The 25541-nt window shown below is 40.1% G+C and overlaps 1 protein-coding gene across 2 annotated transcripts in view; it reads right to left on the bottom strand.

Moving 5' to 3' along the window:
• The window catches only part of LOC133568430 (pre-B-cell leukemia transcription factor 1), a 177218-nt gene that overhangs the window by 46937 nt on the left and 104740 nt on the right, over nucleotides 1–25541 (bottom strand). For both annotated transcript variants that reach the window (XM_061920348.1, XM_061920347.1), the window contains exon 3: nucleotides 922–1166. In XM_061920348.1, coding sequence (XP_061776332.1) covers nucleotides 922–1166 — 245 coding nt within the window. The remainder of the gene's footprint in view (nucleotides 1–921; nucleotides 1167–25541) is intronic.

Below are 25541 nucleotides of genomic sequence, written 5' to 3' on the forward strand. Positions count from 1 at the left end.
TAAGTACAGGAGTGTATCCAGTCAATACTACTATGATTACATCAATATTTTTTATCGTCACAAAATTGTTTTCCTTTTTAAAATTCCTATTATGTTTATAAACTCAGGAAATACGTCCCTAGACACATGAGGACTTTGAATATGATCAATGTATGATCCTGTAACTATTTGGTGTCGGATCAATACCTAAATTTGTGATATCATCTAAAACTAATATAAAGTATTAAGCAACAGAAGAATAAGTGATTATTACATTTTAACAGAAGTGTAGATAGAACATGTTGAAAGAGAAAGTAAAAAGATATTAAGTGGATTATTAATACATTTTTACAGTTTGTCCCTTATAATTTTGACAAAATAATAGAATAAGAAATGACACAATACGTTATTGCATACATCAGCAGCTAAATTAGGAGCCTTTGCTTGCTTGCTTACTAATAAAAGAATGGACAACATTGCAATAAGAAATGTATTGTTATGTACCATAAGACTTTTAAAAAAATAAAGCCAATAATGCAATTTTTTGTGGTCCCTTTTATTTAAAAAAGTACCAAAACACATTAGGTACCGGTGCCAAAATATTGGTATCGGGACAACCCTACAACAGCGTATTGCTCTCACTGGCAGAAGAACAGTCCAGTTGGAATTCTACCAAAACTATTAAAGATAATGAAATAACCCAACGACTGGATTGATGAGATCATTTTATTTAGCTGTGATCTAGTGGCTCGCTCCTCTTTTTAAATGGAAGATAGTGTAAGGGTTGTAACAGAGATGGTCTGTGTGTACTGGCATTTCTGTTGTGTTGCAAGCAATTGGCGTGCATGTCAATATTTGATTGTGTTGCTGTGCAGGGTTCTGTGTAAAAGTGCACACTGATGCAACAATTGTCCACTATTTTAAAAGGGATTTGCTTCTCACCTGCTCATATTTCTCCAGCTCCGTGTGGTAAATCTGTCGGATCTGCGTCAGCTTGGCCCGGTAGTCGGAGTGTTCCGCTGAGTTGTCGGCGCCGATGCCACCGGTGGCGGCGGCGGCGGCGGCTGCAGCTGCCGACCCGCCGCCTTTCTCGGGCCCGGCGACCCCCTCGGCCAGCAGCATGTTGTCCAAGCGCATCAGCTGAGGATCGGGAGGTTCTTCCTCCTGGGCGCCACGGATACTCAGCACTGCATCGAGAGGAGGAGAAAATGATGACAGTGATGTGACAAATTCTCACTTGAGGTAAAAGCAAAAAAAAGAAAAATGGAGGGGACATTTTACAGCGACTTAGGGAGCGTCTTAACCATCTTCTGCGTCAGTCTACTGAGCGAGCCTCTTTAAAAAATGGCCGTCATTTTAATGGATCAAGTCTGAGCCATAAAAAAAACGGAGCCTCAGACAGGCCGGCAGCTCGGCAAGACCATAAAACGATAATTTCATCGATTCTGACGATCATTTCATGTAAAAAAAAAAAGAAAAAAGAAATGAACAAAGCCTTCCACCAGAGTTCATCTTTCATTGCTCTCCTTATGCTCAGGCTATGTTTAGTCTCTGGCTGACTGCTTTATTAGCTTGTCGGTAGGCTATTTAAAAGACATAACACCAATCAAACATTTTTTTATTGTTATATTAATGCAAAGACACGCTGCCGAAAAAAAAGAAAGAAACACGGCTTCATAAAGAAAATGTGCTTCATAAAAACATGCATGACCCCAATGATGTCGTCTTTTTCCTGCGACTACACACGCACTGCAACATAACACCGCCTTGTCACCCGAATTCCGCCCCTCCGTCTGACGTCTGCTCACACTCCGGCCGAGGTGAGAGCGCGTTTGAACCTGTCGTCACGCGCCTGCGGCCCCCGGCTAACACTCAGCTGGCGTGATGAGGGGAGCCAAGTAGGGACGTGACAAAGAAGAAAGAGCCGGCTGAGATGGACATGGTCAAACAATGCAGCAGGCATCCTCGCACACAAAAGACACAGAATAGGACCATTTCTGGGACTGCGCTTCCAAGTAAAATGTGCAATTTTGCTGGATTATCCCCATTTACTGGGCACTACATTAGGTACACAAATGTCCCTTTACAAACATAATAATGTGATGACCCTTACACCCTAGCAAACTATAACACTGAAATACACATTTAGCATATGACATTCAAAACAAAATTATAACGTGCTGATTGCAGCGGATAGGTGGCCGCCTAAAGGAGGCGCTCACATCTGAATGACGTGTAAGCTTTCTAACGTGCCGTCTTCCTGGATCCTACCATGTACCGTATTTTCCGGACTATATCGCGCACTTAAAATCCTTTGTTTTCTTCAAAACTTGACAGTGCGCCTAATAACCCGGTGCGCCTAATGTACAGAACAATTCTGGTTTTGCTTACCGACCTCGAAACAATTTTAGTCACACATAAGAGATACGTGTAGACTGCACTATGCTGGCAATATGACTTAAGTAAATAACACCAACACCAACATTTTATATTTTCCATTGAAAGTATAGAACATTACACATGGCGCTCAAAAATCTATCAAAATGTTTTAGTATGACTTTGGTAAGCTATGACGCTGCATGGCTTGATGGATTGTCGGCACATTAAACATACGAGTATTATGATGGTGTGTGTATACGGTAAGACATTATCTGGAATTATGTTTCGCTAAATTATGCAAAAGCAACTTTTCTTACCTTTTGGGACCTGCTGATCTATATTTGGGATCTGCATGAATCCTGAAAAATTAAGCGATTTCTCCTTTGTAGTCCGTGACGACCCCGTAGTTAATAAACTTATTTTTCTCTATTTTCTTGTTATGGGACATTCATCCTCCGCTGTTGCCATTTCTAATATAAAGTAGTGTAAAGTTCTTACTTATATCTGTCAGTAAACTTGCCATGAAAGCGCTAAAACATACTGGTTTACATTATCCACCCAAAGAACTTTAGTTATTAGAGAGTTCCGGTCGGACGGTTTTTCACGGGACACATTTCCGGCCTTGTTGTTCTTTCCCGATGAGAAAATACTGCTCCGTTATTGATTTAAGTGAAGTCTGAATGTCATTAAAACAGTTAGCTCCATCTTTTGACACTTCTCCACTACCGTCCTTGCACGCTACACCGCTACAACAAGGATGATGGGGCGAAGACGCTGCCAAAGGTGAACCACATAAATAAGACTGGCCACAAAACGGTGCGTCCTGAAGTGGCTGTCAGAAAGCGGCTTGAAGATGATTTGTAAAACATAACCTATGCAACATTTGGACCAAACAACCACCATTTCATGTTATGTAGACTACAACAAAGTGTTTTACATTAAAAAAAAAAAAAAGTATAAATATGAACCCTTCAATACGCCCTATAATCCAGTGCGCCTTACATATGAAAAAAGATAGAAAATAGACCATTCATCGGCATTGCGCCTATAATCCGGAAAATACGGTAAACTACGTCCCACTAATACACTAATATTCAACTGCACTTGTAAATACACATGGCCTATAATGGCCTTAAAAACAATACAAAACAAACAACATGGCCTACCAGCATTATAACATGACAACGGACCATACTAAAGAGGTAAAAAAATGTATGGTTGCAAAAAACACACCAAAAACTGATTTGGTACCGTAACAATACTATTTCTTTATTTGCATTTTAAGCAATAACACAAAGCTAAGAAGAAGGCTGGTTTTCTTTTTTTATGAAATTGATTTAACCTAGAGCTGGGCAAATATTTTGAGCCACATTGAGAGAAAAAAAGGTGTCTGAGGGGGCCAATGTGTGAGTGTAAATGATATATCCACATTTAGCTTAAAAAAATCTGCTTAATAGTATGTGTGTTTGGGTCCCTTTTTTGCAGGAACACTAATATCAAAAGTCACGATGTCCGATCAAATTCTAAAAAAGTTATGACGGGCCACATCATTTTTTTAATGAATGGGAGACCCAGAAGGTACATTAAATTAAAGAAAGTGGGATATAATATTAACTATGAACAATAAAACACTGAATATTAACAACATACAAACATCGCTCCTCTTTTACTTCTTAGACCAGCTCCTCGATAGTTTTCTTTTACAATCAAGCAAAACACAACACAAATGTAACAAACAGCAAAATATGAAGGCAAAGGGTAAAAAACACCTACAATATGATATATAATCACTTTTATGCAGAAATTTGTTGTAAAAATCTGCTACCGCATCTGTTACTGAGACACGCGTTTGGGGCTGGCTGCTCTGGGGGACGGCGTGGCGTGGTTGGGAGAGTGGCTGTGCCAGCAACCTGAGGGTTCCTGGTTCAATCCCCACCTTTTACCATCCTAGTCACGTCCACTGTGTCCTTGAGGAAGACACTTCACCCTTATTCCTGATGGGTCCTGGTTAGCGCCTTGCATGGCAGCTCCCGCCATCAGTGTGTAAATGTGTGTGTGAATGGATGAATTTGGAACTAGTGTCAAAGCGCTTTGAGTTCCTTAAAAAAAAGGTAGAAAAGCTATACAAGTACAATCCATCTACCATTTCAGGAGGTAGTCACCTGAAACAGTTTTCACTTCAACGGTGTGCTTGAAGCTCATCAAGAGAATGCTAAGAGTGAGCTAAGCAATAATCAGAACAAAGTCGGGCTAGGCAATATGGCCTTTTTAAAATATCTTGATATTTTTAGCCCATATCGCGATACACGATATATATCTCAATATTTTGCCTTGGCCTTGAATTAACACTTGATGCACATAATCACAGCAGTATGATGATTCTATGTGTTATATACATTAATATATGCTCATTTTAAACTTTCATGCAGAGAGGGAAACCATCCATCCATTTTCCACCCCATTGGGGTCGCGGGGGGCACTGGTGCCTATCTCAGCTACAATCGGGCGGAAGGCGGTGTACATCCTGGACAAGTCGCCAACTCATCGCAAGGCCAACACAGATAGACAGACAACATTCACACACTAGGGCCAATTTAGTGTTGCCAATCAACCTATCCCCAGGTGCATGTCTTTGGAAGTGGGAGGAAGCTGGAGTACCCGGAGGGAATCCACGCATTCACGGGGAGAACATGCAAACTCCACACAGAAAGATCCCGAGCCCGGGATTGAACCCAGCACTACTCAGGACCTTCATATTGTGAGGCAGACACACTAACCCCTCTTCCACCATGAAGCCCAGAGGGAAACCACAATCAAGTCAATTTACCAAAACTGTATTTATTAAACAGTTATTAAGCAACGGCACAAACGTTCATGTCATTTCAAAACAGAAAGTGCAAGATTGTCAGAGACCTATGTAAGCGTCAATATATACCTTGATGTTGCAGAAAAAAGACCATATATTTTCTTAACCGATTTCGGAACTCTAAATGGGTGAATTTTGGCGAATTAAACGCCTTTCTGTTTATCCCTCTCTGAGCGACGACGTCAGAACGCGACGTCACATCGGTCATCATTGCCATTTTCCCTACCACATCGAGTCAAATCAGCTCTGTTATTTTCCGTTTTTTCGACTGTTTTCCGATACCTTGGAGACATCATCCCTCGTTGGTATGTTGTCGGAGGGTGTAACAACACGATCATGGACGGATTCAAGTTGATTTACGTAGAATGTGCATCGATTAGCACAGCATGCTAATCGATGCTAACATGCTATTTAGGTTAGCTGTGTGCATTATGCCTCATTTGTAGCTATATTTACATCCAGCCTTTCCCTCCATCCACATTTAATGCCAAAAAAACACATACCAATCGACGGATATAAATTGCTCCAGTGTCAAGAGATGCGAAAGTCCCTCGTTTGTTTTTTTACCGGTGATGCTACGACAGAGATGGCACAGAGATGACAGGAATGTCTGGATATCCTGTGACAGTCAAAGCAGATGCATTCCCAACGATAAAGTCAACGAAATCACAAAGGTGAGTGTTGTTGTTGTTATTGACTTATTGATCCAGTGTCAATGGGAAAGTCCTGATCGGTTGGTCTGCACATTTTACCGGCGATGCTAACGCCAAATAACGTCAATAGCTATTCGCTCAATAGCTTCAGTTTCTTCTTCAATTTCATTTTCACTATCTGCCTCCATACTCTAACCATCTGTTTCAATACATGCGTAATCTGTTGAATCGCTTAAGCCGCTGAAATACGAGTATGAATCCGAGCTAATGTCGCTATATCTTGCTGTGCTATTCGCCATTGTTTGTATTGGAATCGCTATGTGACGTCACAGGGAAATGGACAGTGGCATCGCAAATAGCGAAAATCAAGCACTTTAAAGCTTTTTTTTAGGGATATTCTGGGAGATGTACAATTTTGAAAACAACTTTGGAAAATAAAATAAGTCACTGGGAACTGATTTTTATTGGTTTTAACCCTTCTGAAATTGTGATAATATTCCCCTTAAAGTGTCAAATAAAATGAGCTGCATAATAGCAAAACAAATAGTGTTCGTCCCTCGCTATGTGGTAGGTTACTACGGATGTTATCAAATTATGTTGTTTACTATTTTTTTCATACGCCGTTTGTATGGAAATGTTTGCAAAGTTTATAGTTTTATATATTTATTTAGATTTTTTGTTTAGTAAAACAGATTTGTCAAACTTAAGTCATTTCCAGAAAAGCGGGCTACCTGTCAACAATGAAATTAAATAATTTTCCAGACTATAAGCCGCTACTTTTTTTCCCCAAACTTTGAGCCCTGCGGTATATACAAAGTTGCGGCTAATCTGTGGATTTTTTTTCCTCTCACGGCTGAATAATGGAACGGATAAGCAAAGAAATCAAACAATGTATGGAAATGATCCACTTTAAGAAATGGTTCGAACTCAAAGTCTATGCAAAGCAAAAGGAAGACATTTTAATGCCTTCAGTGACAATCTACAATGTAAATAGTCATGAACATAAAGAAAAAGCATCGAATGAGAAGGTGTGTCCAAACTTTTGGCCTGTAATGTATGCGTAATATGAACCCTTATCTACTAGCTTTCATTCCAGCCTTCTTTGGTTTGACTGGCAGTTATTTTGATGACAGACACTGTCCTGCCTCTTCCCGCCACCAGAAGGCTCCCTCAGTAAAGGAGCAGCAGCGAGGCTTCCTTCCCTCCTAAGGTGGCTAGAATGAAAAAGGCAGCCAGGTGCAGCCCTCCATTACATCCACTGTCTTCAAGGACAAAGACAAAGCTCGTGCCGGTTCCGCGCCTCCGTTCCCCCGCGCGCGTGCGAGCCGGACAATGTAATAATAGCCAGCAACATCCTGTCCGTCTCCTCTGTGATGACGGACGAAGACGACGAGCGTAAATGACGGCGTATTGTTCCCCCAACAGTGGCGGCTCGCAGCGGCGGCTCTTTTGTAAATGAGGATGTAAGCTGCGGTCGCCCTGCGACCTTTGTGGCGAGCGGGGGGTCCAGATGGATGCTTGTCTACACCCCCTTTTTTTCCCTTCTTTTTCCTCCTGGAGCTATATCATCATCCATTCCCATCAGCTCCAACACGTGAGCGAGCTCCGCTCAAGAGGCAAATGTCAATGGCCATCAGACGGCTGGAAAAGGTCAGGAGTTCACACGGGGGGAGGCGCACGCATGCGTCAACCTCCGTGTGTGTGTGTGGGTGTGTGTGTGTATGCATTGGCAGACATTTTTCCATGTGAATCACACCGGCAGGAAACGCTCGCCAATTGGATGCTGACAAAATAGTGGCACATCCCGACCAGAGGGGGGAAATCTAATGAGGCTAAGAGTGATTTATTAATTCCCTCCCTCCGACTCCCAGAGTGCACGGCTAAAAGCATGAAATGGATTAAATAAATACAATTAATAAGGGGGATCAAACAATGCGGTTTAATTACCCATCGGCTTTATTTATTCCTCTCGGCTAATAGCGACGGAATCGACGCGGCCTTAATGCCAGTCGGAGTGTGCCTTGTGAACTCTGCAGACGCCGACCATACATTAACATAATCACCTGACAGGAGCACAAGTGGCCTCTATTACGATACATCACGTGCCTACGTTTGCATAATAGCGCCGAGAGGCTTTTATTGCGGGGGTCCGCGCTGCTGTGGCGTCCTTTTATTCCACCGGCAGTCACAGATTAGTATCTATAAAAGGAAGATGGCCGTCGTCTCATCTTGATCATTACCGACAGACTTAATTGAACAATGAAAGGACACAATTCCGCCCTCCCTCCTCCTCTATGTGGGCAGTGAGCCCCTCTACCCCCCAAGAAGGCATTAAAAATGAATAAACAATTCTCCATCCGGAATAATGTATGGAATTCTAAGATAAGCCTTTGTTTTGCTTATTGACACAACTAATTTCTACCGCTTTGCTCCCTTAAGAGCTGGCTGGCATCCACCGCCGCACTGCCTGCTGTGTGCAGACAACAGGAGCGTAAATAAACGGGGCGATTAAGCCACCCACTCGCACAGGGAAGAACCAAGGTGCACACACACGGAGGACACACACCACTAACTCAGGCATGGAGAAACGCACAAAACGCACACCGGCAGCCCTTGAGCGTCCGACCGCGTGCATCCCCCCCCCCCTTCAAGTGCTTTTAAATGAAAGCATGTTTAATTAATGATATTGAGGCATTGTGCCGCATTTAGCGAGATGTACAGTCAAACGAGGCAGCGGCCATAGCGAACCCAAGGCGCCTCTTGACTGGCAGCGGGGCGACCGACGCTGGACTGGATCCATTTCCCATCAATAGAGTAATGCAATATACTCTGCAGCCGGAGAGCGAGAGTGCGTGTGCATGTTAGAGTCCTCGCCGAGCTCCTTTCCCTGGTCACATGACCCGGCGGAGGCGCAGGCAGTGGCTGTGCTTTCTATTGATTGTGTGGGCACACGTCATCTAGGGTTTCAGCAGTTAATAAATCAGGCCTGCTCCTGACACAATGTGTGTGTGTGAGTGTTCTTGTAAACCTACCTTTCTTGAGACATCAAGAAGGAAAGGTACCTTCCATATGAGGACCGGTGAATAAGTGAGGACCAAAGTAATGCATCTACTAGAGCAGTGGTTCTCAAATGCGGGTACGCGTACCCCTGGGGGTACTTGAAGGTATGCCAAGAGGTATGTGAGATTTTTTGAAAATATTGTAAAAATAGCAACAATTAAAAAATCCTTTAGAAATATATTTATTGAATAATACTTCAACAAAAAATTAATGTAAGTTCATAAACTGTGAAAAGAAATGCAACAATGCAATATTCAGTGTTGACAACTAGATTTTTTGTGGACATGTTGCATAAATATTGATGTTAAAGATTTCTTTTTTTGTGAAGAAATGTTTAGAATTAAGTTCATGAATCCAGATGGATCTCTATTACAATCCCCAAAGAGGGCACTTTAAGTTGATGATTACTTCTATGTGTAGGAATCTTTATTTATAATTGAATCACTTGTTTATTTTTCAACAAGTTTTTAGTTATTTTTACATCTTTTTTTCCAAATAGTTCCAGAAAGACCACTACAAATGAGCAATATTTTGCACTGTAATACAATTTAATGAATCAGAAACTGATGACATAGTGCTGTATTTTACTTCTTTATCGCTTTTTTTCAACCAAAAATGCTATGCTCTGGTTAGGGCAGGGGTAGGGAACCTATGGCTCTAGAGCCGGATGTGGCTCTTTTGATGACTGCATCTGGCTCTCAGATAAATCTTACCTGACATTACTTAACACGATAAGTAATGAATAATTCCGCTGGTAATCACAGTGTTAAAAATAACGTTCAAAATATAAAACATTCTCATGCATTTTAATCCATTCATCCGTTTTCTACCGCACCTGTTCAACAAGTATTTTATTAATTATTGGTTTGCTTAAAAATAACAATGTTATTAAAACATGCAAGACTTAATATACTCTAAAAATGTTGGTCTTACTTATAAATGTACGTATTTAGTTGTATTCAGTGTTAAAAAAAATATTATATGGCTCTCATGGAAATACTTTTTAAAATATTTGGCTTTCATGGCTCTCTCAGCCAAAAAGGTTCCCGACCCCTGGGTTAGGGGGTACTTGAATTAAAAACATTTTCACAGGGGGTACATTACTGAAAAAAGTTTGAGAACCACTGTACTAGAGAATGTCTCAATTGCACCCCTGGTGGTGAAATCTATCGAAACTAGGGTGGTCCCAAAAAGAAGGGATTTTTCCATTTGACTGTGTCGGTTTAAAAAGTGCTCCCCCTCTGGTCAACATATGAATTAACAAGTGTGTGTAAAAATTTGAAGCGCTCCCCCTCTTCTTACAGGTGTGTGTAAGAAAATGAAATGCGCCCCCGTTGACTAAAATTAATCAAATAAATATGTGTATAGAGACATGCTGTAATAACGTGACGTAAATAATGAAGATTGAAAACCAATTACAAACAAAACATTCCATCCATCCATCGTTTTTCTAAAATAAAATAAAATAAAATAAAATAAAATAAAATAAAATAAAATAAAATAAAATAAAATAAAATAAAATAAAATAAAATAAAATAAAGCAGTCTTTTTCTCACAATGTGTCCACTTTTTTCTTATAAAATTGGGAACAATTTCTTGTATTAGTTCTGTTTCTGTAATATCGCAAGGTTTTCCAGTAAAATTATTACTTTTTTATGTAAAATTCTGACTTGTATCACAATATTGCCAAATGTTTTTTGTTGTTGTTGTAAAATAATGACATTTTTGAGTAACATTATGACTTGTCATATTTTTTACAAGTAAAATTCCAATTATTATTATAATATTGCCAACCTTTCAAACTTTTCCTATAAAATTGTGACTTTTGTCAAGTAAAATTACAACTCTTTTCATTAAATTGCCAACATTTTAACTGTTCTTATGAAATTGCGACTGTTATTGAGTAAAATTCAAATTTTTATCATAATATTGCACAAATGTTCAGTTTTTGTTGTACAATTTTGACATGCGTTGAGTAAAATTACACATTTTTCTTGTGAAATTCCAACTCATTTTTTACAACAAGCATTTTTATATTTGCATTGTATGTATGTTGTAAATACAAATCTTTATATATCTAGAAAGGGAAGTCCTAAAGAGGAGGGTATTTTTCACAGGTCTCAAGAAGGTACCAGGTACAAGAATGTGTGTGTGTGTGTGTGTGTGTGTGCGTGAGCGTGTGTGTGTGTGTGTGAGAGTGTGTGTGGGCCTGTCACAGAGCAGTCAGCAGGAGTGAAAGCGACAGCCACATGATAATGTAACATCACCACCATTCATCCCCGCCACGCGGCATTTTGAGACAAAACAACAACCTAGCAACCTGGAGAAGGAAGAAGAAGAAGAAGAAGAAGAAGAAGAAGAAGAAGAAGAAGAAGAAGAGGAAGAAGAAGAAGAAGAAGAAGAGGAAGAAGAAAAAAGACACGGCGTGATTTACAGCAGACATGACAAGTATCACTAATACAAGTCCTCGCCTCTATGCTCCACCAGGGAGTTCAGCATCCGCTCATCTGCATTTGATACGAGCGGGCGTCACGCCTCAAAGTGACCCACGCCGGGAACCAAGTACGCACAGATAAGGCGAGCTGGTGTTATTACAGGGACAGTAAAGTGACGTGGTGTGTGCACAACATACTGGAGTGCACACAATGTTGGGAAGGTTTTTTAAACTGGCCACCTTATTAAGTACACCTGGACAATCTAATGACATCCAATACAAGAGCGAAAATGTTGCTTTTACAAGTGTAGTATTGCACCGGAACAAACATGCGTGTAGTTAGCCCTGCATCATACAGTTTGTTATATTTTGCCACTCTCATAGAGCTAAGCAAGCTAAATATCAGTGAAAACTACAAAATATTACAGCTTAAGCGATCGATTATTTTAGTCATGGGATAATCTATCGATTAGTTTGTTCGATTAATCGAGTAATCGAATAAAACACATTTTATAACCTCATTTTCAGGAAGAGAAACACATTTTTTGCTTGACATCATATATTTTTAAATTGGCCACCTTATTAGGTACACCTAGACCAGTGGTTCTCAAATGGGGGTACGCGTATCCCTGGGAGTACTTAAAGGTATGCCAATGGGTACGTGAGATTTAAAAAATATATTTTATAAATAGAAACAATTCAAAAATCCTTTATAAATATATTTATTGAATAATACTTCAACAAAATATGAATGTAGTTCATAAACTGTGAAAAGAAATGAATCAATGCAATATTCAGTGTTGACAGCTAGAATTTTTGTGGACATGTTCCATAAATATTGTCACGACGTGGACTATGGTGTGGTTTGTTTTCCTGTGGTGCAAACTGACTGGACCGGACATGGCATGAAGGTAATGACATCTTTTATTAATAACTCAAAAACGGAACAAACGAAAGGCGCTCTCAGCAGAGGTTCAAAACTTGGCTCTGAAAACAAAAACTCGCACAATGGCAGAACTATGGACAACAAAAACGAAAACACTTACTGTGACGTGAACAGCATGAATCTATGGCAAGAAGTGAGCAATCAGGTATCAAGGATGTGTAGAGGGTGATGTCGCCAGGCCGACTGCCTGGCAACTACAGGCTTAAATAGTGCTGTGATTATTGACAGGTGCGTGAGTCCAAACAAATGAGCCAGGTGAAACTAATGGTTGTCATGGAAACTAAAACAAACCAGGGTGCGCAAAAACAGGAACTAATGGAGTCAAAACCAAAATGGAACATAACTAAACAGAACATGATTACAAAGACATGACAAATATTGATGTTAAAGATTTCTTTTTTTATGAAGAAATTTTTAGAATTAAGTTGATGAATCCAGATGGATCTCTATTACAATCCCCAAAAAGGGCATTTTAAGTTGATGATTAGTTCTATGTGTAGAAATCTTTATTCATAATTGAATCACTTGTTTGTTTTTCAACAAGTTTTTAGTTATCTTTATATCCTTTTTTTTTTCAAATAGTTCAAGAAAGACCACTACAAATGAGCATTATTTTGCACTATTATACGATATAATAAATCAGAAACTGATCACATAGTGCTGTATTTTACTTCATCTCTTTTTTTCAACCAATAATGCTTTGCTTTGATTAGGGGGTACTTGAATTAAAAAAATGTTCACAGGGGGTACATCACTGAAAAAAAGGTTGAGAACCACTGACCTAGACAATCTAATGGCATTCTATAGAAGAGCTAAAATGTTGCTTTCAAAAGTGTAGTATTCTGCGGGAACAAAAATGCGTGTAGTTTGTACTGCATCATACAGAGAGGGGTTTGTATTATTTCGCCACTCTCATAGAGCTAAGCAAGCAAAATATCAGTGAAAACCACAAAATATTAGGTCTGGAGCGATCCATTATTTTTGTCATTGAGTAATCTATCGACTACTTTGTTCGATTAATCAAGTAATCGGACAAAACACATTTTATAGCCTTATTTTCAAGAAAAGAATCACATTCTCTGCTTGCAATCATTTTTTTAAAACTGGAAACCGTATTAGGTACACCTGGACAATGACATCCAATACAAGATAGATAGATAGATAGATAGTACTTTATTGATTCCTTCAGGAGAGTCGAGGTAGGATGTTGCTTTTACAAGTGTAGTATTGCACCGTAACAAAAACACATGTAGTTTGCACTGCATCATACAGAGAGGGGTTTGCAATATTTTGCCACTCTCTATCAGTGAAAACGACAGTGTTAGGGCTGGAGCGATCGATTATTTTAGTCATCGATTAGTTTGTTCGATTAATTGAGTAATTGGATAAAACACATTTTATAGCCTCAAAGTGCATTTTCAATAAAATAAACACATTTTCTGCTTGCCGTTATCTTGTTTTTTTCTCGAAACAAACAAAATTTAAATTGCACTTTTGCAATTTAAAAATAAAAATAAATAAATAAATAAAATAAATAAATCCATCCATTTTCTACCGCTTATTCCCTAAATAAATAAAATAAATAAAAATAAAAATAAACTAACCACACGTACATCTCCCTAGGGAGGTGTTTAGGGCACGTCCAACTGGTAGGAGGCCACAGAGAAGACCCAGGACACGTTGGGAAGACTATGTCTCCCAGCTGGCCTGGGAATGCCTCGGGATCCCCCGGAAAGAGCTAGACTTAGACTTAGACAAACTTTAATGATCCACAAGGGAAATTGTTCAACACAGTAGCTTAGTTAAAATGATGGAAAGTGTAAGGATGGAAAGGACAATGCAGGTATAAATAGACTAGGTATAGCTAGACAAAGTGGCTGGGGAGAGGGAACTCTGGGCTTCCCTGCTTAGGCTGCTGCCTCCGCGACTCGACTTCGGATAAGCGGAAGAAGAGGGATGGATGGATAGATGGATAAACTAACCACCACAGTGGTCACAACACACCACTGCTCTTGTGCAGCAGCCGTGTTGACAGCTGTGTCCGCGTATTTAAAGTTCCGGCCTCTTTTTTTTGTCCTTATTGTTATCAGTCATACTCTATAAACGATTAATCAAAGCAACAGAATATAAAGAGATTATTTTTGTCATCAAATTAATTGATTAATCGTTACAATCCAACAAAATATAATTTGCAACTACAAAAAAATTAAACATAATGTAGTTATATTAATTAAAAGGCTTTGTTTTCGTAATTGCATACAGTATGTAACATAATTTCTCCAAGCAAATGTATTTATTGATCAGTCAATCCGTACTGCCCAGAACTAAAAACAATACAAGAACAAAAACATACATTAAGAGGGCTTTTTTTTTCTGACAAATGTATATTTACTCTGGACATGTGGTGCAACATAATCATTCTTACTTTTTTATGTAAACACAAGTAAATATTAGTGTGATCTAATACTGACAACGTTGTGTTTATTTAAGGTATGAGCAGATATTAAATCAATTTATCAATGTTTTCATTTTTATTATGATTTTGACATACTCAAATCTTTCCATGCACGCAACGCACTGAGTAGATAATAGGGCGGCACACTAAGAAGCAGCGTCTCTGCGGGTTACATTTTTGCCTCGGTTGTTTCCAGACATGATCAACAAATCAATTTCAGAAAACTAATCAAATTTGTATTATTGTGACAAAAACACACACATCAGCTTGTAGATACGTCTGGGCCGATTCAAATTTTTTACTGGATGTTATTTTAATCTCCACATTATAGGGAATACAAAATATTACTGTAATGATAACGATACATACGATGATTGTCGATTCCAAAAAACTTACCAACATCAATTTTCATTTATCATCCGGTTAATTGACTTACTTAGATTGAATGTGTCACTGTAATGTGCTAAAGAAACATTTTTCGACAGAAAACACACTTGCACACTCACACACACACTGACCCACATACTACAGCCGGGATGTCCAAACGTTTTGACTGGAGAGGCCGAATTGGGATTAAAAAAAATTTGGTCAGAGGGCGAAAAGTAGACTGCATGCAAAGTGTGTGTGTGTATATATATATATATATATATATACACACACATTGCATGCAGTCTACTTTTGTATGTATGTATATATATATACTGTATATATGTACATATACATACATTATATACATATATATGTATACGGGAGGAACTCAAAGTAAAGCCGCTGCTCCTTCACATCGAGAGGAGCCAGATGAGGTGGTTCGGGCATCTGGTCAGGATGCCACCTGAACGCCTCCCTAGGGAGGTGTTTAGGGCACGTCCAACCGGTAGGAGGCCACGGGGAAGACCCAGGACACGTTGGGAAGACTATGTCTCCCGGCTGGCCTGGGAACGCCTCGGGATCCCCCGGGAAGAGCTAGACGAAGTGGCTGGGGAGAGGGAAGTCTGGGTTTCCCTGCTTAGGCTGTTGCCCCCGCGACCCGACCTCGGATAAGCGGAAGATGATGGATGGATGGATGGATGTATGTGTGTGTGTATATATATATATATATATAAACACACACGCACATGCACACACACACACACACACGCACGCACGCACGCACACACACACACACAATACACTTCCATAGTCGAGGTTTCTGTGGTTTACAGTGCTGAATACTGGGGTAAAGCGGAATATATGTTAGGTCAGGTAAAAACATAGAGGCTATATCATCCCTACAAGCCTGTTTCGTAGGTTTTGATGAGCAGGGAAACGTACAAAACAGGCTTGTAGGGATGATATAGCCTCTGTGTTTTTTTCCTGACCTAACGCATACACACACACATATACATGTACAAACACACACACACACACACATATATATATATATATACATATATATATATATATATATATATATATACATATATATATATATGTATATATGTATATATATATTTGTATATATATATATGTATATTTATATATATATATATATACCGTATATATACATATATATATATGAAAATATACATATATATATGTATATCTATATATAAATAAAGTATATATGAGTACATATTATAATAGTATATTGATACATAATTGCTAATTATTATAATTTGTTATTAATATTATTTGAAAGTTCCACTCCTACCTTGTTTACTTCCATGACAACCTCCTTAAGTTTTTTTAATCAATCATAAATATCAAGCAGCTAAAGTGTGGCAAACATGGATAACTGCGGAGGGACTGTTTTGCATTTTCCCCATCATCCCTTGTAATAGAATTAAATTGGCATCATTTGATCTTTTAATGTTGATTAGATGTTTTTTTTTTTTACATTATCCACAAAGTTCAATGAGCAGGTTGTGTTATGTGTTTTTTTTTTCTTGCACCGTGACTGGGGAAGGTTGTTTGGATTGAGTCACATAAGTAAATGCTGTACCTCATTGACTTGAAAGTACAATTAAAAGCCACCAGTGGCGGCAAAATGGCAGAAATCAGATCACTGGATAATTATATATGACATGCATGAACATCCGTGCATAGCAACATAGTTAAGAAGAACACTAAATGAATATGTGCCACATTACACCCAATTTGCCTTTTATGTGTTTCCACTGCTTTTAATTGGAGCTTTAATAAAGAGCCATTATGGAAGTGGCCGTCATAAGTCACAATAAAAGCCTATGGTGTGAAAACTACCCTCAATGTTGTGAAAACGGAAAGGAAGTAAAGGCTGAGATGTAGATTTGTGGCGTGTCAATGGACTCCTGGGAAAGTCTGCGTGGAACCAAAATGTTCCCTCCATCACCAGGTAATGGAAAACTGTACAGGCTCAGTACACAAGGGCACAGTCATAAAGTCGCTCTAAAACAGCTTTATGTTTTATCAGCCATCTCAAGTATCATGTGCAAAAAGGGAGCGTTGTATCTGACACTGGGCGGCGGTGGTGGGGATGGGGGATACCAAGGACGAGGAAAAACGGCAAAGAAATGCTTTAGGGATAAGGAGGGGCGGCGTGGGGGGCGGGGGGGATGAGGAGATGGTGCAGGCAAGGAAGGGGAGAGAGCAATGGAGGGAGAATGAAAGGCGAAAAATAGAAATGGAATAGGAAAGCGAGGTGTCAATTAAAAAAATGAACCCTAGTGCATTTGGGAGGTGACAGCTGGTGGGAGACGAGCTGACAGGCGTCACATTAGGCGGATTTGGTGGCCGCTTCCCTCATCCCCTCCTTTTTTATCCCCCCCACCGCCCCTTCTTTCTCCCTGGCTTTCTCCACTGATGATGGGTACTTTCTCATGCGGCAGTGGCGGCGGCGACGGTGGCGGTTGCGAGTGAGGCAGGAACTCAGCTTGGTGTTTTTCAGAACAAGTTCCCCCTGCAGCGACTCCTAATAACGGTAATTATCGTCATCATCCCGGGCCTAAGCAGGCCAGTTTGAGGCCCGAGGGGCTGGCCTGATAATGAGGAAGCCAGCGCCAGAGGAAAGGAGCGTTCGCCGCCTTGCCACCGTAGCACAGAAAACCTTCATTAAAATAATTCATTATTACAATAGGCAATACATTAGCCCCCTGGCTGCCAGTCTTTCTTTCTGGCGGTGTCTTGAAATTCATATCTTTGGTGGCTGCATCCGACTCCTACTGCTTGTGCTGTACCAACTCCTCTGGGCCCCTCATGGAGACAAAGACCAGGCATGGGCACAAGAACGCACACGTGCGACACTAATTTGAATGTAGACAAAGTTAATTGTGCCTGTAAATAGCAACAATCCAAACAGACATAACAACCGTATTTACCGGACCAGAGGGCGCATTGAAGATTGATTTTTTTCTAAATTTAAAACACTTCCTTGTGGTCTCCATAACATGTGATGGTGTTTCTTTGGTCAAAATGTTGCATGGATTATATTTTACAGATCCTCTTCAAGTCGCTTTCTGACAGTCCAACCGGAACTCTCTAATAACTAAAGTTCTGTGGGTTTATTATGTCAACTCACTACACTGGTAGTTTTTAGTGCTTCCCTAGCGAGATATAAGTTAGAACTTTACGCTACTTTATATTACAAATGGCAACAACAGAGGGTGAATGCCCCATAACAAGAATATATTGAAAAAGAAGAAGCTTATCGACTGGGGTATCGGCACAGACTCCAGTGGCGGATGTGCACAAATTTTCAGGACTAAAATACACATCAGCAGGTACCAGAAGGTAAGAAAAGTTGGTTTTGCATAATATTGTGAAACAAAACGCCAAATAATGGGTGCCAATTTGCGGTCCTTATACACACACACCACAGTAATACTTGTACCTCTGACTACAGTAGCCGTAATGGGCCGACTTTCCATCAAGCAGTGCGACTTTAAAGTCATACTAAAATTTTGACGGATTTTTGAGTGCCGTGTGTAATGTTCTTTATTTTCAATGGCACATTTAAAGTTTTGTGTCGTTTACTGGCATCATATCGCAGTCCACGCGTATCTCTTATGTGTGACTGTCATCTACTGGTCACACTTATCATTACACCATGTACCAAATAAAATTGCTTCGAGGTCGGTAAGCACAACCAGAATTATTCCGTACATTAGACGCACCGGGTTATAAGACGCGCTGTCGATTTTTGAGAAAATAAAAGGATTCTAAGTGCGCCTTATAGTCTGAAAAATATGGTAATACACACTAACCGACTACATTGGAAAAAATTATTATAGTTGGGGTGTGTATTGACCAATTGGAGAGAAATAACTAATTGTGTGCTGTATGCTTTGATTGAAAAAACAAAAACAAAACATCAGTTGGTTTATTCTAAACATGCATATACGTTTAAATTGTAGTACAACCAAACACAACTTAGCATATGTTAAAAGGAGTAGGAAGAACCCAAGATAATTTATTCCTTCTTGATCTCTGTATAGCAATCACGAATGAAGGTGTTCAATTTACAGTGGAACTTCAAATTTAAGAACTTAATTGGTTGTAGAACAGAGTTTACAAATAGAACAGTGTCTACATTGACCATTCATCCAAAAGGATCAATGTTAAACCTGAATAATGCAGGGTTTCCCCTTAATGTAACTGAACGTGACGCACCGCGCCACGTTTAGTGCATCGTAGCCTACAGAAGAAGTAAAAAGTCAGACGCATGCTATTTTCAAATTGTATCAATATCTTGTGCTAACAACCAGTTCCAACAGGTTCTACCTTCCGTGCAAACACTTTGCTTCTCCGGACACTAGAGATGCGCGGTTTGCAGTCTCATCCGCGGAGTCCGCGGATAAACCGCGGGTCGGGCGGGTGACATGACAAAGAAATAGATTTTAATTAGATTTGGGCGGGTGGCGGTCGAACCATCCGCAAATATTTAATATACATGGTCCTGGGATCAGTATCCTTTACCATTCAAAGAGCCATTTAAGACCCGTGTCTCAAAGCGAAGAAGACAATAGGAGACGCTAATATTCTCTAGAATGACTGCCGGCAGTCACCCAGGTAATAAGAATTAGGGCGTGCTATGAAGCCATTGGCTTTGTCGCCTTCTACAGCATTTTTGTTCTGCTTGTCAGTCCAGCAACATGTTGTGTGTGGCTTCGGCAGCAACGCGCACATGACTGCAACGCATACTGGGTGACACAGAGTACACTAATGGTTGTGATATAAACAATTTTAACACTCTTAGTAATATGCGCCACGCTGTGAAGCCACACCAAACAAGATTGACAAACACATTTCGGGAGAACATCCTCCCAGTAACACAACATAAACGCAACACAACAAATACCCAGAATACTTTGTGTCCGTGACAGACCTGACTATTTTATACATCCCCGTGCGTCGGTAAGGTGGGCGGGGTAGAAGAGAATTATACAGCATGTCTGCTCACAAAGCACTGGTATATATATTAGGGGTGGGCAAATTAATGCGTTAATTACGAGTTAACTCATCAATCTATTAATGCGACAATTATTTTATCGCACATTTGCGTATGTTATTTACATGCTTTTATTTTGTTAACGCCTTTTCTTAACAATATGGCGTCGCCCGGATAAGCTTTGGCTTCGAGGGGCTCTTGGTAAAGATGGAACATTTGGCAAAAATACCGGACAATTCTGCAAATTTCATGGCTGGCTTACAGCGTGGTCACTCCGGGATAACTTACGACCGCCAGACAATTCTGAATGTGTATAGATCAGGCCGTTTTGGACTGAATGACGCGTGCTTGCTAGACCGGCTAGCTAGCATGGGAATACTTTGCCGGCTACATCCAGCGGCCTGTGAAGCAGTGGAGTATATGTGTTGTCTGTCTATTTATGAATAATGCAGACGAGGAATGTTGGCTGAGTTCTTAACGTTTGCTTTCAGAGCGTGCATATCACAACATACAAGATGCCGTCATGGCGACACAACCTATACCGGACTACCGCGCATGCTTGTCACTCCTGTTGCATGCTGGGTAGGGTAGTTCTTTTTTTCCCTGGCTCATTACATCACAATATAGTACCATGTATATGATGCGTTCAGTTTATCAAAGCACCAAGCAAACAATCGGAAAATTCCCATCATATCAATTCCTAGATATGCTCATAATTATTCTAAGTGCACTACGCAGAATAAACACAACATTATTAATATTGCTACTACGGATAATTTGATCAAAAATTCCCTAAAACAGCCCACTACCTATAATATAGGTTTTTTAAAAAATGTTTCTGCTGTTACCTCAGAAATTGCCTGTTCAGATGTTATGATTGTGGCTCAGAGATTTGTATGTAGATTATATTTATTTTCCATAACAAACAGGATAACTTAAATACCCTGGCAGTGGCAATAAGCTTAAATGTTTGTGTTTACATTTTTTGAGTTGATTTTCATAAAATATGCTATTTAACTGCTACTGTTTAACAAGGACTGCTTTAAATTGTGTTTGCACAAGAAATGTTTTGGCGCTTTTGTTCATGTGGGTGAATATTCCAATAAAGGTGCACTACACACTACTTTTGAATTCATTATTGGGCTTAGCGTATAAAATGCAGTTAATCGCGATTAATCGGACAAATAGTGCGATTAACTTTGATTAAAATTTTTAATCGTTGCCCAGCTCTAATATATATATATATATATATATATATATATATATATGTATATATATATATATATATATATATATATAAATGGGTTGTACTTGTATACCTTCAAGGTACTCAAAGCGCTTTAACACTACTTCCACATTTACCCATTCACACACACATTCACACACTGATGGAGGGAGCTGCCATGCAAGGCGCCAACCGGCACCCATCAGGAGCAAGGGTGAAGTGTCTTGCTCAGGACACAACGGACGTGACGAGGTTGATACTAGGTGGGAATTGAACCAGGGACCCTCGGGTTGCGCATGGCCACTCTTCCACTGCGCCACGCCGTCCCTATATATGCATTAAGGAACTGTCGACAATGCTGTGGATACTTCCTGAATATTCTAAACCAAATACCACCTGTTTTATTGTTTTCTTTGTCTCATATTGCAAAATTAGAGAACATGTTTAAAAGGCTAAAAAAAAAACACTTAAAAATGTAGCAGTTAGCGCAGTAGGTAACAGCAGCATTGTGCTCCGCTGACTGAATGAGCACCACAGATCAATCATCCCGCCCACAATGGCTGTGCTGCTGGGCACAAAATGCACATGGATGTAACATTCGTACACGGAGACAAGGTTTGTACGCCAAAGCATTTTTTCATTTGGTCCATGGTCCGTAGAACAAAGAAATGAGCGGGTAATAAATTGGTGTATACCACCCACAAAAAGCTACGGACATCGGGCCGCCTGGCGAAACCTCAGGATGAAATTAACACACCACCACCTCCACAAGCGAGCCCAACTCTGCCCTCCAAAAACCTTCCAATGCACAAACCCAAGGCCCCAGCAATCCCTGCATAACCCGTGACAGGACCAACAAATCAAAACAGTCTTTTATTCGACACATCCCGACACCATGACACTTAGATCCATCGACAATTGACCATCAATACGTTGCCATTGCGAGGCCCCAAACAAGATGTTCCCAGAAGAAACCAGCCACCGAGCCCAAAGCCTGCACGAAAAGCACCAGAACACCGAACAGTTGGTCTTTATTGATGATTTGGAGTGCATTAGAAAGTGGAAAGCAAAAACATTTAAGTGTATTGCACAGCGCAATACACTTAAATGTTGTAATAGCGGAAAGGGGAAAGCCGCTCAGGCAGCAGTATTAAATGTTTCACGCCAATAATTGCTGAGTAGCGACATTTTAAATAGGTAGATAAAGCTACTGGATGCTGTCCAATCTGAGACCCAATGGGTTATTTGCTTTTTAAAACCACACACTCTGCAACTATAGGACAGTTGGCGGTCAGTCGGAAAGAGGCTTTAATTTGCATATTTACAGTAATTTTATCTTCCAATAAACGAGCAGTGATCGAAATCTGCTTTTACAAAGATAATAATTCCTATATATACAGTACAGGTCAAAATGTTTGGACACACCTTCTCATTCAATGTGTTTTTCTTTATTTTCACGACTCTTTACATTATAGATTGTCACTGAAGGCATCGAAACTATGAATGAACACATGTGGAGTTATGTACTTAACAAAAAAAAGGTGAAATAACTGTTTTATATTCTAGTTCCTTCAAAATAGCCACCCTTTGCTCCAATTACTGCTTTCCATACTCTTGGCATTCTTGATCTTCAAGCACACCTGTGATGTAAAAACCATTTCAGGTGACTATCTCTTGAAACTCAAGGAGAGAATGCCAGGAGTGTGCAGTGATCCCTTTTGGGGTCACAATCTACAATGTAAATAATCATGAAAATGAAGAAAACACATTGAATGAGAATGTGAAGACTGTGTGGCATAGCGATGCCGGGTTCGTTCTTCCAAGGATGCGTCGGGCAAAAACACAGCGTAAGGTAAGATATAAAGATTTATTGAACTCAAAACAGGCTAGAACAAAAATACTGGTGCTAATAGAAAAGGCAAACAAATGGCGCTAGCATGGAAGCTAGGAATATGAACAAACAAAACTAAACTTGGCACGAAAAGGTAAAACAACACAATTAGCATGAGAGCTAGGAAAAAGGAATAAGCGTAGCATGAAAGCTGGCGACTATTAATAATCAATAGCAGTCGTCACTAGTTGCGTATAAGCAAATTAGAATCCTAGGCAGAAAAACGAAAGGGGCGAGCTTAATTAAGGGAGGTGATTAGTAAAACAGGTGTGCGGGAACCGAAAGTAGCAGGTGGAAACAATATGAAACCATGTTGACAAACTAAACAGGAAATAAGGAGGTCAAACTACCGAAAGTGATATAAAAATGGAACAAAGCAACAATATGTGTAGATCCGAGCAGCGGATCGCAACAGAGAAGGTGTGTCCAAACTTTTGGCCTGTACTGTATATTTGTATAATGTTCTCTTCAATTAAACATGTGCAGGAGTACCTAATGTAGTGGCTTATCCTGCTAAGGACATATTTTAATTATATATTTTGGAAGCTCCAACACGGAGCGCAGACTATTTGTAATATTGTTTTGCATTTTTCACATTTAATCCTGTTTTCAACGTCAATCAGCAACAATCCCCGCCTTCCTAAAATTCCCACTTGCGTCTGATTGGCCATCGACCAAAAAGCCTGCCAAAAGGGAATCGTCTCCATACATCACGGCGCTGCGCCAAGAGCTGATGATCATATGAAGAAATATGACGGAATGATGTCAGCTTGACACAGAAAACAAGTAAAGTATTCTTCGCCATCTGAGGACGAGGAGGAATACAAGTCTTTAAAAAAGTTCAATTCTTCATCTCAAACTTTTGCCTCGCCGCCCAACCTGAATCATTTCATTCAATGAAGTGGATTTGTCTCCCATTCGCTCATAAATAACGTCTAATCAAACGTCAACCAGGCGGTTCCTGACAGATGGCGAGGAGGTGACGTGTTTAAAGCCGGCCCTGCCCTACAAGGCGTCCCCACACACCGGGACGAGACGCCCGGTAACACAAACCTTGTCGCGCGTGTGTTGCTGCACATGGCACATTTCATAAGGCTCTGCTCTTTGACTGGTGATGAGTTTATGCGAAGGTAATTAACAGTAATTAATCCTTAATTACAGCAATTAGCAGAGTCGCAGTAAATTAAGCCACATCTGGAGGCATGGCACTGAGCAGGGGTGGGCGCTTTCTGACAACGGGGGGGAGAGAGAGGGAGGGAGAGAAAGAGAGAGAAAGAGAGAGAGAGAGAGAGCGAGGCTGATGTTCTGGTCTACCCGGTGGGTCGGGGTCACCACCTGGGTGACCCCGAGGGCCTTATCAGCCGTGAGGGGGACGCGGCGGAGCCTGAAGGTTGCTTACTGAACCTCTGAGGGAGAAAGGCTCCTCTGAAGCGACCATGCAAGGACGCTCGCCATATGGCCGCCGCGAGACGACATTGCTCCTGGTTCTGCTTGGCTTTGCTCGGCTTCACTCGACAACATGCGAACACGCGTTAGCCAACGATGCTAGAAAGCAAAACAGAACTAAAAAAAAACTAAAAAAAAAAAACTGGCTGGCTTTCAGTTTGCCTTGCTGGAAGCAGTACAGTGTAAACACCACTCACTGGGAGAGAGGACAGAGAGCAGAGTCTGATGTCAAGTCCAGGAAATGTCTCAGGGAACACTCTTTTATATTTCCAGTGTACAAATTAAGATCCAGTTAGGTGTGGAAAAACCTTTCTAACACATTTTGGATGAATAGGTCACCCATTGTGAACCCTGAGGACGTTTAAGTCCAAAATCATAACCACAACCAATGCAATAGATAGCAGGAAATGTGCTAGTGAAGTGTTTATGGATTTAACAAAAGTATTTGACACAATTATTCATAGCATCTTAATAAACTAATTAGAAAGGTATGGCATCAGAAGGTTGGTCTTGAACTGGGTTAGAAGCTACTCAACCAACAAAAAGCAATACATGAAGATATGCGAACACACTTCTACAGAGCTGAAAAATATTTTGTGGCGTACTTCAAGGATCAAAACTTGGACACAAATTGTTCAATCTCTACACAAGTGACATTTGTAAAGTTACAAAGGACTTAAATTTAGTATTATTTGCAGACGATACAACTGGGTTTTGTTCAGAACATAACACACAAAAGCTAATACAAATAATAACAGAAGAAATAAACAAATTAAAAAGATGGTAAAACTAAAATAATGTCG

Source organism: Nerophis ophidion, linkage group LG14 (assembly GCF_033978795.1).
Source record: "Nerophis ophidion isolate RoL-2023_Sa linkage group LG14, RoL_Noph_v1.0, whole genome shotgun sequence".
Lineage (NCBI taxonomy): Eukaryota > Metazoa > Chordata > Actinopteri > Syngnathiformes > Syngnathidae > Nerophis > Nerophis ophidion.